Here is a 15964-nt window from a genome sequence, read left to right on the forward strand (position 1 = left end):
CATCAACGACTTTTTAAAATTAGCTTGTCTTAGTTTTATGGTAATTGCTTCTCTATCTCCATCTTCACAGAGTAGCTTCAGGCTTGCCTAAGGCCTTCAGGCAGGTAGAAGGTTAAAGCCCTGAATCTTCAGATGAGGTCTCATCCCTTTACTTTCACGAAGTCCATGCTAGTTCACCACAGAGGAACAACTAGAGTTGCAGACCTCTGGCTAAATTGGGTTCTAGGCCACGGTTCCAACCATCTCAACTCTTTCAGACATAGTCATTCACATGTGCATCACGCATCCTCTTGACATCTGGGCCTCCGTGCTGCCAAGGGATTTATCCTGCCTATGCACAGCTTTCCCCACAGCCAACGACAGCGGCCCATTCAACACTGTCCTTTCACAAATGGAAGAAAATAAAGATAACTTTATAGAGAAAGACAAGAATAATTTTGGCTGAGCAATCGATTTGAATTATTATGCAATAGCTACAATTCGATACTAGGTAATCATATGTTAATCAAATCTAAAATGTTAGCTCATCAGTGCTACAGTGGCTTCTTGTGTTGTTGCGACATGCCATTAAAAAGTGAGATGCTGGACTTTCCTGTTGGTCCAGTGGTTAGGACTCAGCACTTCCACTGCAGGGGACATGGGCTCCATCCCTGCTTGGGGAAGTAAGGTGCCACATGCTGTGTGTCACGGCCAAACACATTTTTTAAAGAAAAGAAAAAAGCTAAACGTCTAATTGGAGGCCACACAACTGTATTTGGCAAGTGATTCTTTCATTATAGGACAGTACATCATGACAATGGTTTTCTTATAAAGAACCTACAAAGCTTACTAGGGAAGAGTCATTCCCTTTATTTCAAATCATGTTATTTTCTAGTCCAGAATCTGGATTCTTTTGTCTAGAGAATTATCCTCTCCATTATTCTTCTAGTAATACCAGTAGGCATTATTCCAACTCAGCTTCTAAATTCTGCTATTCATTCTTACTAAAAAAAAAAAATCACAGAATTTTGAAGACATAAAAAGCTATAGCTAATCTATTGGTTTTCATCCATGTATGTCTGGCCATAGAATGCTCCTTATTTAATGAATGCCCAGGTTGTTTTATTTTTTAAGTAAATTCAATTATTTTTTTCAATTAAGAACAGTCTTTCTGGGTTTGTTTTGCCCTCATAACTCTGAGTTTAATATATTTCTATATTGTGAAGTGTTATTTGGCATTGAATTTTGATCTCAAAATCATATTGAGTCTGTTTCTCTGCTGAGTAAACACAGGAAACCAGGATTCTCCACTAAATCAAAGCTATGAAATCAAAGACCTCCTTTTCTTCTTGTTGCCACGTGCCTAGCCTGCTCAAACTTTTGGTGCAAGTTGGCACATTTGTTACTATCTGATAAAGAGTAAGACTTGGCCTCCACATGCATACACCTACCTTTGAGTGTCTCCATGTCATAGAAAGTGGCCGCAAACCTGGTAGACCGATGGGATGCTGAGCGAGAGTCTGTGCTGGTGAGACTTTTGAGCTTCAGTCGGCATCTCCATAACTTCCAGTCCTCGAAGTGTGTGATCTGCAGTAGTTCCTCCAAGCCCGAAGCCGCCCTGATCTGCTGTTCAGATCGTTCTAACATTGACCGAGATGCCCGCTTAAAGCGAAACAAACCAAAAAATCTGATTTACAAGCAAGTTACTCAATTTCTACTTTGTCTCAATAACAAGCATTTTTTTGCTAGCACTTACAAATGTAATTGGGCTTCCCTGGTGGCTCAGCTGGTAAAGAATTTGCCTGTAATACTGGAGACCTGGGTTCAATCCCTGGGTTGGGAAGATTCCCTGGAGAAGGGAACAGTTACCCACTCCAGTATTCTGGCCTGGAGAATTCCATGGACTGTATAGTCCATGGGGTCACAAAGAGTCAGACACAACTGAGCAACTTTCACTTTTACAAATGTAAATAGAGCTAAAAATTAGATTATCCAAAGGAACACTAGTACCTAGGAAAAATGACAAGTAGTAATTTTGATCCACATTCTGTTCATTTATGATCAATGGAATGACTTATTTCCCCTGGAAATAAATAATAAACACAACATCGTAGTGGATTGAATGGCAGACATTTAAATGACATGTCCACATCCTAAACCCCAGAACCTGCAAATAAGACTTTTTTGGGGGAAAAGGATCTTTGTAGATGTAATAAAGTTAAGGATCTTGAGATGAGGTCACCCTAGATTATCTGAGTAAACCTTAAATACAAATATAAACATCCTTATAAAAGTCAGAAGAGGGAAGACATGGACACAGAAGAGGAGGATTTGTGAAGACGGAGGGAGAGGTTAAAGTAGCCCAGTCATAAGCCAAGGGTTGCCTAAAGCCACCAGAAGCCCACTGGACCTGAACTCTTGATGGCCTCCACCTTCCAGAGGAGCTTCAGTTTCGTGGGGTTTTTTAAAATTGTTTTTCTTGAGATACAATTTACATATAAGGTAGTGTAGGTTTAAGGTATATAACATATTGAGCTCTTCAACGTCATGTGTTTGGTGCCATTTCTGCAAATATTTGCAATCTGCAGATGTTTACCATCCTGGGATCAACTTTTTATTTTATCAATCATGACTATAGACTGTAAACTATCTGAAAACATGAATGCAGAAGGTCATTTTACTTGGAAGTCCGGGTATGAATGTGAATGTGTGTATGTGTGCATGTTTTAACAAAGGTGCGAGAATCTCGAACATGTTTATGAACTGAGGGAAAGCGCCAACAGAGCAGAAGAACATACGCGGAAGGGAAAGCAGGGACCTAGAGGGGTTGCTGTGGTGTAAGTTCCGGAGGTTAGCAGACAGAGGCTGAATGAATGAGAGGGTCTGAAAGAGGAGGCTCACAGAGATGACCCAGGTCTGAAGATCGCAGGACTCATTGAGACCTATGGTTTCTCACTTCTTTGGGAAATCTGTCTCAAGGCAGTTTTCTGGGAGCAAGGGGTGGAGGAAGCTTGAAGAGCACAGATGGGGTTTGGGGAATAGACACTGAATTTCAGGAGCATTCTGTAACTGCTTCATCTAAGAAATCTGGGGATGAAATTGAATAACTGCCAATCTCTCCAGCAACTCTGAAATTCAGTGATGTGCTATTAAGGCTCATTTTTCAATAGTTTCTTATTTCATGATTATTCATTGCCTCTTCTACTTGGACACCGTAACTACTTCATATTCAATCCACTCTGTGGAATAAAATTTTGTTATAAGACTGCTTCCCCATGAAAATAATGAAAACAATCAAATAGCTGTTTAAATGCTTTGAAAATTGTACTCTGAGAGGATTTTTATTTATTGAGGCAAATTTCAATTTCAAAATGATAAGGCTTCATAGCTCTTACAAGTTTCAATTCAATCTAAGAAATATCTTCAAATTATCCAACCATGAGAGCTCAGTGGGAAATAATCAAATCTCTGAATTGTATTAAGGCCATTGAAGAGCTCATACAACTTACCTCATCATAAAAAATGAAGTGTTCACTCAAGTCTAAGTTATTTAAGCAAACTTTAAGCCTTATAATTTAAAACCTAGTTTGAAATAATTCATAAATTGCAGACAGTTATTTTGCTCTTACAAGTGGAGATACTAAAGATTCAGAATAAGCAGAAAGCTGACAACTAATTCTTTGTGGGGGTAGGAGGTAGGCATATATTTACGAAGGGTCAAGAATGACTACTAACTCCAAGAGGTTTTCTGCATTGGTGGATTTTTGTATAGTTTATTTTATCTGTTTGAACAAGACAAACACAGAATTTAAAAGTGTAAATACAGCCCGCAGTACATATTAAAACTATAGATTTCAATGGTTTTCACTACCAAACATTTGCCAAGTTGCTTATAATTTCTTCCTATTTTCTAATGGAAGTGCTAATCAAAGGTAAAATGATCAGAAAGCACTCAGCAAGAGGAATTGCGGAAGTGTTACCAGATCGCTGCTTTTTGTCACACAGCATCTTTTTATGCGTCTGTGGTCATGAATCTAAGACTGTTAGCAATTTCCCTCCTAAATAAAAAATCATTCTCTGATGTCTTGGCTACCACAAGCCAGTTTCTAAATTGAGACTTAAAGTCTTTGTAACAAGATGTACTGTTATTTCAATGTATACTTCTTCCTATAGACAATAGGAAGTTCTCCTTCATTTCTGACTTCACCTGGCATTCTCTCCAAGGAAGCACGAGCATCTGCACAGCTCGGGCCCAGGCAGTCATCTAGGCTGAGTGTAACTAAGACAGCAGCCAAGATATCTGGAAAGGTATGGTGGCTGGGTTTGGAGGAGGAATTTGCAAGTGTCCATGGTGTGGGGAAATCAAAAGCATTCTGTACTCCTAATAATTTGAGCTCTCAATTTCCATGCCTCTCCCTCCAAAAAAATATCAAGTCAAAGAACACATTCAAAGAGTGACCAAAGGCATAATTTGGGGACATCAAGGAGCCCCATTGGGAAAAAACAGCAGGAGGTTCATTTTTGTTGGGTAAAGAGTGAGCTTGAGAGTGAGAGGGCTGGAAAGTAAGATTGGGAAGAGAGGTTGGTGGGGTGAGATACTATGTAACAGCCACTGAGTGCTTTTGAACTGTGGTGTAGGAGAAGACTCTTGAGAGTCCCTTGGACTGCAAGGAGATCCAACCTAAAGGAAATCAGTCCTGAATATTCATTGGAAAGGCTGAAAGGCTGATGCTGAAGCTGAAACTCCAATCCTTTGGCCACCTGATGCGAAGAGCTGACTCATTTGAAAAGACCCTGATGCTGGGAATGATTGAAGTGGGAGGAGAAGGGGATGACAGAGGATGAGATGGTTGGATGGCATCACCAACTCTATGAACATGAGTTTGAGTAAACTCTGGGAGTGGGTGATGGACAAAGAAGCCTGGTGAAGAGTGTGACACAACTGAGTGACTGAAATGAACTGAACTGAACTGAGGATGGTCACAGTCAAGAAGACAACACCAAAGGTTGGTGGGGATGCCCGGCAATGGGGACCCTCATCCATTGCCGATGGGATTGTAAAATGGTGCTGTCACTTTAGAAGAGTTCACCAATTCTTTAAAAAGTTAAACTCATGGTATGATCAACTAATTCCGCTCCTAAGGATTACTCAAGAGACAGAAAATCGATTACTGGCTTCCTAGGGCTGGAAGTGGGAATCAGGTTAATTGTAAAGGGGCACAAGGGATCTTGGGCTTCTCAGGTGGTGCAGCGGTAAAGAACCTGCCTGCCAGTGCCAGAGATGCAAGAATTCAGGTTGGATCCCTGAGTCAGGAAGATCCCCTGGAGGAGGGATGGCAACAAACACTAGTATTCTTGCCTGGCAAATCCTGTGGACAGAGGAGGCTGGTGGGCTGTAGTCCATGGAGTTGCAAAGAGTCAGATACAATTGAGTGACTGAGAACACACACACACATACACAAGGGATCTTATATGGAGATGGCTGTACCACTCAGTAAGTTTACTAAACACCATTGAATTACTTCAAACAGGTGAATGGTTAAATTTTATAGTATGTAACTTGTATAACAATATAGCGGTTTAAAACAAAAAAGAGGAAGAACTGGAAGCTTAAAGGCCAAACTAGTTGTATCCAGTTTGGGAGGCAATGTAAAATATCAGAGACTTGAACAATGGGATATCACTGGACACCCATTTCATTGGTTTGCTCTTTTGTTTATTTCTTCTTGCTTTGGCCTCAGTCCCCACTGTTCCCTCTGCTGGGAATGCCCTCCACTCTGTCTAGCTAAACCTTTATCAACCAGGTGTTACCTCCATATGGAAACCTCCCCCACAACTCCCACTCCTGCCTGGGTCTGGTCCTTCAATCACATGGATTTCTAGCTCCCCATCCTTTTCCTCAGCACTTACCACCACTGACACTAAAGAATTATTTGCCATTACTTATTTAATGCTTCTCTTCCCCACTGTGTCTTAAGTACCACAGGAGGAGTAATGATATGTTTTATTCACATAGTAATAGGTAGAGCTATGAATTAGGAGGTTGGGATTAACATACACATACACCAACAAGGACCTAGTGTATAGCACAGGGAACTTTACTCAATATTTCTTCTCCTATTAGGGAAAAGAATCTGAAAACGAATAGACATGTATATGTATAACTGAATCATTTTTCTGTACACTTCAAACACAACATTATAAATCAACTATAGTTCAATTAAAAATAATAAAGAGGAAGACATAGGCAGTACACTCTTTGATATACATCACAGCAAGATCCTCTTTGACCCACCTCCTAGAGTAATGGAAATAAAAACAAAAATAAACAAATGGGACCTAATTAAACTTAAAAGCTTTTGCAAAGCAAAGGAAACAATAAACAAGATTAAAAGAACCCTCAGAATGGGAGAAAATAATTGCAAATGAAAACTGATAAAGGATTAATCTCCAGAATATATAAGCAGCTCATACAGCTCAATATTAGCAAAATACACAGCCCAATCAAAAAATAGGCAGAAGACCTAAACAGACATTTCTCAAAAGAAGACATATAAATGACCAATAAACACATGAAAATATGCTCAACATCACTAATCATTAGAGAAATGCAAATATAAACTACAGTGAGGTATCACCTCACACCAGTCAGAATGGCCATCATCAAAAAATCTACAAATAATAAATGCTGGAGAGGGTGTGGAGAAAAAGGAACTGTCCTACACTGTCAGTGGAAATGTAAACTGATACAGCCATTATGGAAAACAGTATGGAGATTCTTTAAAAAACTAGAAATAAATCTACCATATGTCCCAGCAACCCCACTACTGGGCACACACTCTGAGAAAACCATAATTGAAAAAGACACATGTACCTCAGTATTCACTGCAGCACTGTTTACTATAGCTGGGACATGGAAGCAACCTAGATACCCATCAATAGGTGAATGGATAAAAAAGATGTGGTAGATATATACAGTGGAATATTACTCAGCCATAAAAAAGAATGAATTTAAGTCAGTTCTAGTGAGGTACATGAACATAGGGCCTGTTATACAGAGTGAAGTAAGACAGAAAGAGGAAAATAAATATAGTATATTCACGCCTATATATGGAATCCAGAAAAAATGGTACTGATGAGCCTACTTGCAGGGAAGGAATGGAGACGCAAATGTAGAGAACAGATTTGTGCACACAGTGGGGGAGGGAGAGTGGGATGAAAGGAGTATCAACATACACACACTATTAGGTGTAAGATGGCTGGCTGATGAGAAGTTACTGTGTAGCACAAGGAGCCCAGCCTTGGAGCTCTGTGATGACTTGGAGGGGTGGGATGGGGAGAGGGGAGGGAGGCTAGGGAGGGAGGACAGGTATGTATAATTATGGCTGATTTGCATTGTTGTATGGCAGAAACCAATACAACACTGTAAAAATATTTTTAAATATATTTAAAGAAAAATGGGAGAAAAGTAAAGGGATGTATCAACATTTATCTTAGCATAAAAATAAAAGCTATACAAAGAAAAAATAGTAAGAGCTAAATATTCATTAAATGTATGAATAAATAGAAATGCTACAGAAAGCTTAACCCTGACATTACTGACTTCTTTGAACTGCATCACTTATTTTTCAAGGCTCTTCCTTGGAGTATCCTCCTTCCAGGTCCAAATCACCTGCCACTTTTTCCATCAAGCTTTCTATGCTATCCCTAACTTAGACTGTATTTTTAATGAGGATATTATATTTCCCTTATTAGACTATGATCTCCTTGAGGGTAGAATATGTGGTCAGGTTCATCTTTTTAAGTAAGTACTTAATGCATAGCTGATGAAGAAATTTATGAGTAACAAATACACACACACTGGACAAATATTGTGATCAGGCCCATGTTTGTGTGATCTGTTTCATCTTCTGTATAGAGCAATGCTTCTCAAAACTTCCTGTGCTTACCAGTCACTAGCAATCTTGTCAGAATACAGGTTCTGAGGCAGTAAGTTTGGAGGGAGACTTAGAATGGTGCATTTCTAACAAGTGCCCAGGTGCCTGTGGTTGGTTGGTTGGCCACACTTTGAGAAGTGTTTGTAGCACAGGTCCTCAATCAGCTTCACCTTGAACCTACCTGTGAAGAAACCTCACAGAAAAACACCGATGCTTGGATCCCATCCTCAGAAATTCTTATTTTATGGGTCTAGGTTACAGCTTTGCCATAAGGATTTTTTATTTTTATTTTTTTGGTCCAGCCTAGGCTTTATTGACTTGCCATACATTCCAGTACATTTGTAGAGTGTGGATTCACCTCCCTCCTTGGATTAATTTTTTAAAATTTATTTATTTATTTTAATTGGAAGCTAATTACTTTACAATATTGTTGTGGTTTTTGCCATACATTGACATGAATCAGCCATGGGTGTTCCCCACCCTGAACCCTACTCCCCCTCCCTCCCCATCCCATCCCTCTGGGTCATCCCAGTGCACCAGCCCGGAGCACCCTGTCTCATGCATCAAACCTGGACTGGCGATCTGTTTCACATATGATAATATACATGTTTCAGTGCTATTCTCTCAAATCGTCACACCCTTGCCTTCTCCCACAGAGTCTAAAAGACTGTTCTTTACATCTGTATCTCTTTTTTGCTGCCTCACATATAGGGTCATCATTACCATCTTTCTAAATTCCATATATATGCGTTAGTATACTATATTGGTATTTTTCTTTCTGACTTACTTCACTTTGTATAATAGGCTCCAGTTTCATCCACCTCATTAGAACTGATTCAAATGCATTCTTTTTAATGGCTGAGTAATATTCCACTGTGTATATGTACCACAGCTTTCTTCCATTCATCTGCTGATGGACATCTAGGTTGCCTCCATGTCCTGGCTATTTTAAACAGTGCTGCGATGAACACTGAGGTACACGTGTCTCTTTCAATTCTGGTTTCCTTGGTGTGAATGCCCAGCTGTGGGATTGCTGGGTCATATGGCACTTCTATTTCCAGTTTTTTAAGGAATCTCCACACTGTTCTCCATAGTGGCTGTACTACTTTGCATTTTCTCCACACCCTCTCCAACATTTATTGTTTATAGACTTTTTAATAGCAGCCATTCTGACTGGCATGAGATGGTACCTCATTGTGGTTCTGATTTGCATTTCTCTGATAATGAGTGATGTTGAGCATCTTTTCATGTATTTGTTAGCCATCTATATGTCTTCTTTGGAGAAATGTCTGTTTAGTTCTTTGGCCATTTTTTTGATTGGGTCATTTATTTTTCTGGAATTGAGCTTCAGGAGCTGCTTGTATATTTTTGAGACTAATTCTTTGTCAGTTGCTTCATTTGCTATTATTTTCTCCCATTCTGAAGGCTGTCTTTTCACCTTGCTTATAGTTTCCTTCATTGTGCAAAAGCTTTCAAGTTTAATTAGGTCCCATTCGTTTATTTTTGCTTCTGTTTCCATTACTCTGGGAGGTGGATCATAGAGGATCCTGCTATGATTTATGTCAGAGAGTGTTTTGCCTATGTTTTCCTCTAGGAGTTTTATAGTTTCTGATCTTACGTTTAGATCTTTAGTCCATTTTGAGTTTATTTTTGTGTATGGTGTTAGAAAGTGTTCTAGTTTCATTCTAGTTTCATTCATTTCTCATTCTTTCATTCTTGACCAGTTTTCCCAGCACCACTTATTAAAGAGATTGTCTTTTCTCCATTGTATATTCTTGCCTCCTTTGTCAAAGATAGGTGCGTGGATTTACCTCTGTGGTTTCTATTTTATTCCATTGATCTATATTTCTGTCTTTGTGCCAGTACCATACTGTCTTGATGACTGTAGCTTTGTAGTATAGTCTGAAGTCAGGCAGGTTGATTCCTCCAGTTTCATTCTTCTTTCTCAAAATTGCTTTGACTATTTGAGGTTTTTTTGTATGTCCTTACAAATTGTGAAATTATTTGCTCTAGTTCTCTGAAAAGTACTGTTGGTAGATTGCTTTGGGTAGTATACTCATTTTCACAATATTGATTCTTCTTATCCATGAACATGGTATATTTCTCCATCTATTTGTGTCATCTTTGATTTCTTTCATCAGTGTTTTATAGTTTTCTATATATAGGTCTTTTGTTTCTTTAGGTAGCTTTATTTCTAAGTATTTTATTCTTTTCATTGCAATGGTGAATGGAATTGTTTCCTTAATTTCTCTTTCTGTTTTCTCATTGTTAGTGTATAGGAATGCAAGCGATTTCAGTATGTTAATTTAATATCCTGCAACTTTACTATATTCACTGATCAGCTCTAGTAATTTTCTGGTGAAGTCTTTAGGGTTTTCTATGTAGAGGATCATGTCATCTGCAAACAGTGAGAGTTTTACTTCTTCTTTTCCAATCTGGATTCCTTTTTTTTTTTTTCTTCTTCTTCTTCTCTGATTGATGTGGCTAAAACTTCCAAAACTATGTTGAATAGTAGTGGTAAGAGTGGGCACCCTTGGATTGTTCCTGATTTCAGGGGAAATGCTTTCAGTTTTTCACCATTGAGGATAATGTTTGCTGTGGGTTCATCATATATGGCTTTTATTATGTTGAGGTATGTTCCTTCTATTCCTGCTTTCTGGAGGGCTTTTATCATAAGTGGATGTTGAATTTTGTCAAAGGCTTTCTCTGAATCTATGAGATAATCATATGGTTTTTATCATTCAATTTGTTAATGTGGTGTATCACATTGATTGATTTGCGAATAGTGAAGAATCCTTGCATCCCTGGGATAAAGCCCACTTGGTGATAATGTATGATCCTTTTAATATGTTGTTGGATTCTGTTTGCTAGAATTTTGTTAAGGATTTTTGCATCTATGCTTATCAGTGATATTGGCCTGCAGTTTTCTTTTTTTGTGGCATCTTTGTATGGTTTTGGTATTAGGGTAATGGTGGCCTCATAGAATGAGTTTGGAAGTTTACTTTCCTCTGCAATTTTCTGGAAGAGTTTGAGTAGGATAGGTGTTAGCTCTTTGCCATGAGGATTTTTTTAAAACTTCCCTACCAGTTGCTAGTCTTACAGGAAGCTGGGTGAAAGATACACAGGCTATCCTCCAGGTTACCTTTGCAACTTTTAATAATTATTTTAAAATAAAGTTTCTTTAAGAAATGTTCCCAAGTGATTTGTAGGAGAAATACTCATTTCGGGGATGGTGCATGCTGGCTTAAAGGCCTGCATGAGTGCCTGAGCTCTGTACAAGTTCACCGAGTAAGGGATAAATGGTAGATGTATGCTGAGAAATAGTCTTATTCTTTAAACTCCTTTGACTTATACCTTGGCTTCAAAACATTGGGATGAATATCTTGCTGAACTGGATTTTCTAAGCCTTTTTTTTTTTTAACTCAAGTCACTGAATTGTTTGTGGCCCACTTCCCAATCTGAATGACTTTTTCAAGATGGAAGACCAACAAAACTGTTTCCCAGGCTAAAACAAGGGTATCAGCTGTCTTATATGAGACCATTCTAGATGACAGGGGAAAAAACTGCTACAGTCCCCAAGGAGCCAAGACAACCTATCTCCAGAACAGAATTAAAAGTAACAGGTACTGCTTTAGGGCTTCTCAGGTGGCATTAGTGGTAAAGAACTCACCTGCCAATCCAGGAGACCTAAGAGACACAGGTTGGATCCCTGGGTCAGAAAGATCCTCTGGACAATGGAATGGCTACCCACTCCAGTATTCTGGCCTGGAGAATCCCATGAACAGAGGAGCTTGATGGGCTACAGCCCATAGGGTTGCAGAGTCGAACACGACTGAAATGACTTAGCATGACACAGCATTGCTTTAACTTACTGGAATTTACCAGGGAATAGTAAATTCTAATCCTTCCACATGGCAGTCTAGAAACTATTTGAAGGAAAATAAAAATTAGAATATAAATACATTGCCAAGAGGAATGGGCATGGCTTGGGAGTACACGGCTGAGTTCCATTCCTGGCTCTGAGCTGTCAGAGCCCAACTGTTGCCAAAAGTTGTTCTTGGGTCCCATGCTCTTAAGAATCCTCCTGTTCTAGGTATGAAAAAGGAGACCAGCTTTGCAATATTCCCCACTGGATCTCTCAGGAACTGTGGGTCTGTTTCTAAGCCTTTTCAAAACTGATGATGCTACTTTGTCAAACTGTATTGGCAGCTTGTCTTCAGGAAGTTTAGTGATACAGCGGTGGGGTAGAGAGAATTTGTATATTTGGAAGATCCACAAGATCCACAAGCTTCAGAGTGCACTGTGGAGGGAACACATTTCACGTGACTTTCCCTGGATTTGCTTTGGGATTTATAAGTGTTGCCTGGGGAACTAGTCCTCTGCCTATTGGTCTCTGGAGTTAAGGGAACCACTGTTAGCTATTTATTTCCCTTTGCAGTGGGTTTAGGGAGGTGGATCCTGTTGCAAGACAAATAATTCCATGCTCCTTTCACCTCTCAGCAAACTTCTGTTTGACTGGAAAAGCATTTCATCTTTAGCTTGATGTTTAAGGTTTAGCCCAAACCACCAACTTTTCTCTGATTTGGGGTCCAAGTTACACCATCATGTTCCCAGCTGTCCACAGATACTGTTCTCCAACACCTCTTCCCTTTTCTCACTCTCCTAGCCTGTCAAGGAACCCACCCAGGCCATGTTAGACTCAGGAGGCCAAACTGAAGTTGTGTGCCTTTGCCTCCTGTAGCTCTCAAGTGGACACTGCATCCCCTAAAAGGAAGCTTTGCCTGATACTGGAAACCACTCTGTGGTCTGGACAGATGGCTGACTGGAGAGGGGAGGGCAATGGATGAGAATGGCTTAAAATTGGCTTTGAGTGGTAGAGCAGTCTGCAAAACATGCTGGCAGTTTCTTACAAAGTTCAACAGACAGTCGCCATATGACCCAGCAGTCCCACTCCTGGGAATTTACCCTTGAGAAGCAAGAATGTAGATTCACCCAAAAACCTTGACATGAATGTTTATACTAGCTTTCCTTGAAAGAGCTAAAAAAACTTGGAAACAACCAGGATGTCATTCAGTATGTGAACAGTTGCTTAGGCAAACTGTGCTACACCCATCCTATGGAATATGACTTGGCCGTAAAAAGGAATGAATGGCTGGTATGTACAGCAACTTGGATGGATCTCAAAGGCATTAGGAGTGAAAGAAGCAAGTCTGAAAAGGTTACTGATGGTATGATTCCATTAATAACATTCTCAAAAATCCAGGATGATAGTGATGGAGAACAGAGCAGAGGTTGCCAGAGGCTGGGAGGAGTATGATTATGAAAGGGTTGTTGTTGTTCAGTCACTAACTTATGTCCAACTCTTTGCAACCCCGTGGATTCCCTGTCCTTCACTATTTCCCAGAATTTGCTCAAACTCTTGTCCATCGAGTCGGTGATGCCATCCAATCATCTCATCTTCTGTCGTCCCCTTCTCCTCCTGCCTTCAATCTTTCCCAGCATCAGGGTCTTTTCATAATGAGTTGGCTCTTTGCATCAGATGGCCAAAGTACTGGAGCTTCAGCTTTAGCATCAGTCCTTCCAATGAAGGACGGTTGATTTCCTTTAGGATTGACTGGTTTGATCTCCTTGTAGTCCAACAGACTCTCAAGAGTCTTCTCCAACACTATAGTTCAAAAGCCAATTCTTTGGTGCTCAGCCTTCTTTATGATCCAACTCTCACATCCATACATGACTACTGGAAAAACCAATAACTTTGACTATACAGACTTCTGTAGGCAAAGTGATGTTTCTGCCATTTAATATGCTGTCCAGGTTCATCGTAGTTTTCCTTCCAAGGAGCAAGCATCTTTTAATTTTGTGGCTTCAGTCACCATCTGGAATGATTTTGGAGGCCAAGAAAATAAAATCTGTCACTGTTTCCACTTTTCCCCATCTATTTGCCATGAAGAGATGGGACTGCACGCCATGATCTTAGTTTTTTGAATGTTGAGTTTTAAGCCAGATTTTTCACTCTACTCTTTCACCATCATCAAGAGGCTCTTTAGTTCCTCTTCTCTTTCTGCCATTTGAGTGGTATCATCTGCATATCTGAAGTTGTTGATATTTCTCCCAACAATCTTGATTCAGCTTGTGATTCACCCAGCCTGGAATTTAGCATGATATACTCTGTATAAAAGTTAAATAAGCAGGGTGACAATATACAGCCTTGACATACTTCTTTCCAAATTTTGAACCAGTCCATTGTTCCATGTCCAGTTCTAACTGTTGCATCTTGACCTGCATGCAGGTTTCTCAGGAGGCAGGTCAGGTGGTCTGGTATTCCTATCTTTTTACCAAGTTTCCACAGTTTGTTGTGATACACACAGTCAAAGGCTTTAATGTAGTCAATAAAGCAGAAGTAGATGTTTTTCTGGAATTCCTTTGCTTTTTCTATGATCCAACGGATGTTGGAAATTTGAATTCTGGTTCCTCTGCCTTTTCTAGATCCAGATTGACATCTGGAAGTTCTCATTTCACATAACGTTGAGACCTAGCTTGGTGAATTTTGAGTATTACTTTGTTAGCATGTAACATGAGTGCAATTACGTGGTAGTTTGAACATTACAGAAGCAGAAGATATTAAAAAGAGGTGGCAAGAATACACAGATCTGTACAAAAAAGATCTTCACGACCCAGATAATTATGATGGTGTGATCACTCACCTAGAGCCAGACATCCTGAAATGTGAAGTCAAGTGGGCCTTAGGAAGCATCACTACAAACAAAGCTAGTAGAGGTGATGGAATTCCAGTGGAGCTATTTCAGATTCTGAAAGATGATGCTGTGAAAGTGCTGCACTCAATATGCCAGCAAATTTGGAAAACTCAGCAGTGGCCACAGGACTGGAAAAAGTCAGTTTTCATTCCAATCCCAAAGAAAGGCAATGCCAAAGAATGCTCAGACTACCACACAATTGCACTCATCTCACACACTAGTAAAGTAATACTTAAAATTCTCCAAGCCAGGCTTCAGCAATACATGAACCATGAACTTCCAGATGTTCAAGCTGGCTTTAGAAAAGGCAGAGGAACGAGATCAAATTGCCAACATCTGCTGGATCATCGAAAAAGCAAGAGAGTTCCAGAAAAACATCCATTTCTGCTTTATTGACTATGCCAAAGCTGTTGACTGTGCGGATCACAATAAACTGTGGAAAATTCTGAGAGATGGGAATACCAGACCACCTGACCTGCCTCTTGAGAACTCTGTACGCAGGTCAGGAAGCAACAGTTAGAACTGGACATGGAACAACAGACTGGTTCCAAATAGGAAAAGGAGTACGTCAAGGCTGTATATTGTCACCCTGCTTATTTAACTTCTATGCAGAGTACATCATGAGAAACGCTGGGCTGGAAGAAGCATAAGCTGGAATCAAGATTGCTGGGAGAAATATCAATAACCTCAGAAATGCAGATGACACCATCCTTATGGCAGAAAGTGAAGAAGAACTAAAGAGCCTCCTGATGAAACTGAAAGAAGAGAGTGAAAAAGTTGGCTTAAGTCTCAACATTCAGAAAACTAAGATCATGGCATCCGGTCCCATCAATTCATGGGAAATAGATGGGGGAACAGTGGAAACAGTGGCTGACTTTATTTTTCTGGGCTCCAAAATCACTGCAGATGGTGATTGCAGCCATGAAATTAAAAGACACTTACTCCTTGGAAGGAAAGTTATGACCAACCTTGATAGCATATTAAAAAGCAGAGACATTACTTTGTCAACAAAGGTCCATCTAGTCAAGGCTATGGTTTTTCCAGTGGTCATGTATGGATGATAGTTGGACTATAAAGAAAGCTGAGCACCAAAGAATTGATGCTTTTGAACTGTGGTGTTGGAGAAGACTCTTGAGAGTCCCTTGGACTGCAAGGAGTTCAAATCAGTCCATCCTAAAGGAGATCAGTCCCGGTGTTCATTGGAAGGACTGATGTTGAAGCTGAAACTCCAATACTTTGGCCACCTGATGCAAAGAGCTGACTCATTGGAAAAGACTCTGATGCTGGGAAAGA

The 15964-nt window shown here is 39.9% G+C and overlaps 1 protein-coding gene across 2 annotated transcripts in view; it reads right to left on the reverse strand.

Moving 5' to 3' along the window:
- The window catches only part of VEGFD (vascular endothelial growth factor D), a 43986-nt gene that overhangs the window by 17068 nt on the left and 10954 nt on the right, over positions 1-15964 (reverse strand). For both annotated transcript variants that reach the window (XM_070291344.1, XM_070291343.1), the window contains exon 2: positions 1431-1641. In XM_070291344.1, the coding sequence (XP_070147445.1) occupies positions 1431-1641 (211 nt within the window). The remainder of the gene's footprint in view (positions 1-1430; positions 1642-15964) is intronic.

The sequence above is a fragment of the Ovis canadensis genome, chromosome X, assembly GCF_042477335.2.
Source record: "Ovis canadensis isolate MfBH-ARS-UI-01 breed Bighorn chromosome X, ARS-UI_OviCan_v2, whole genome shotgun sequence".
NCBI classification, from domain to species: domain Eukaryota; kingdom Metazoa; phylum Chordata; class Mammalia; order Artiodactyla; family Bovidae; genus Ovis; species Ovis canadensis.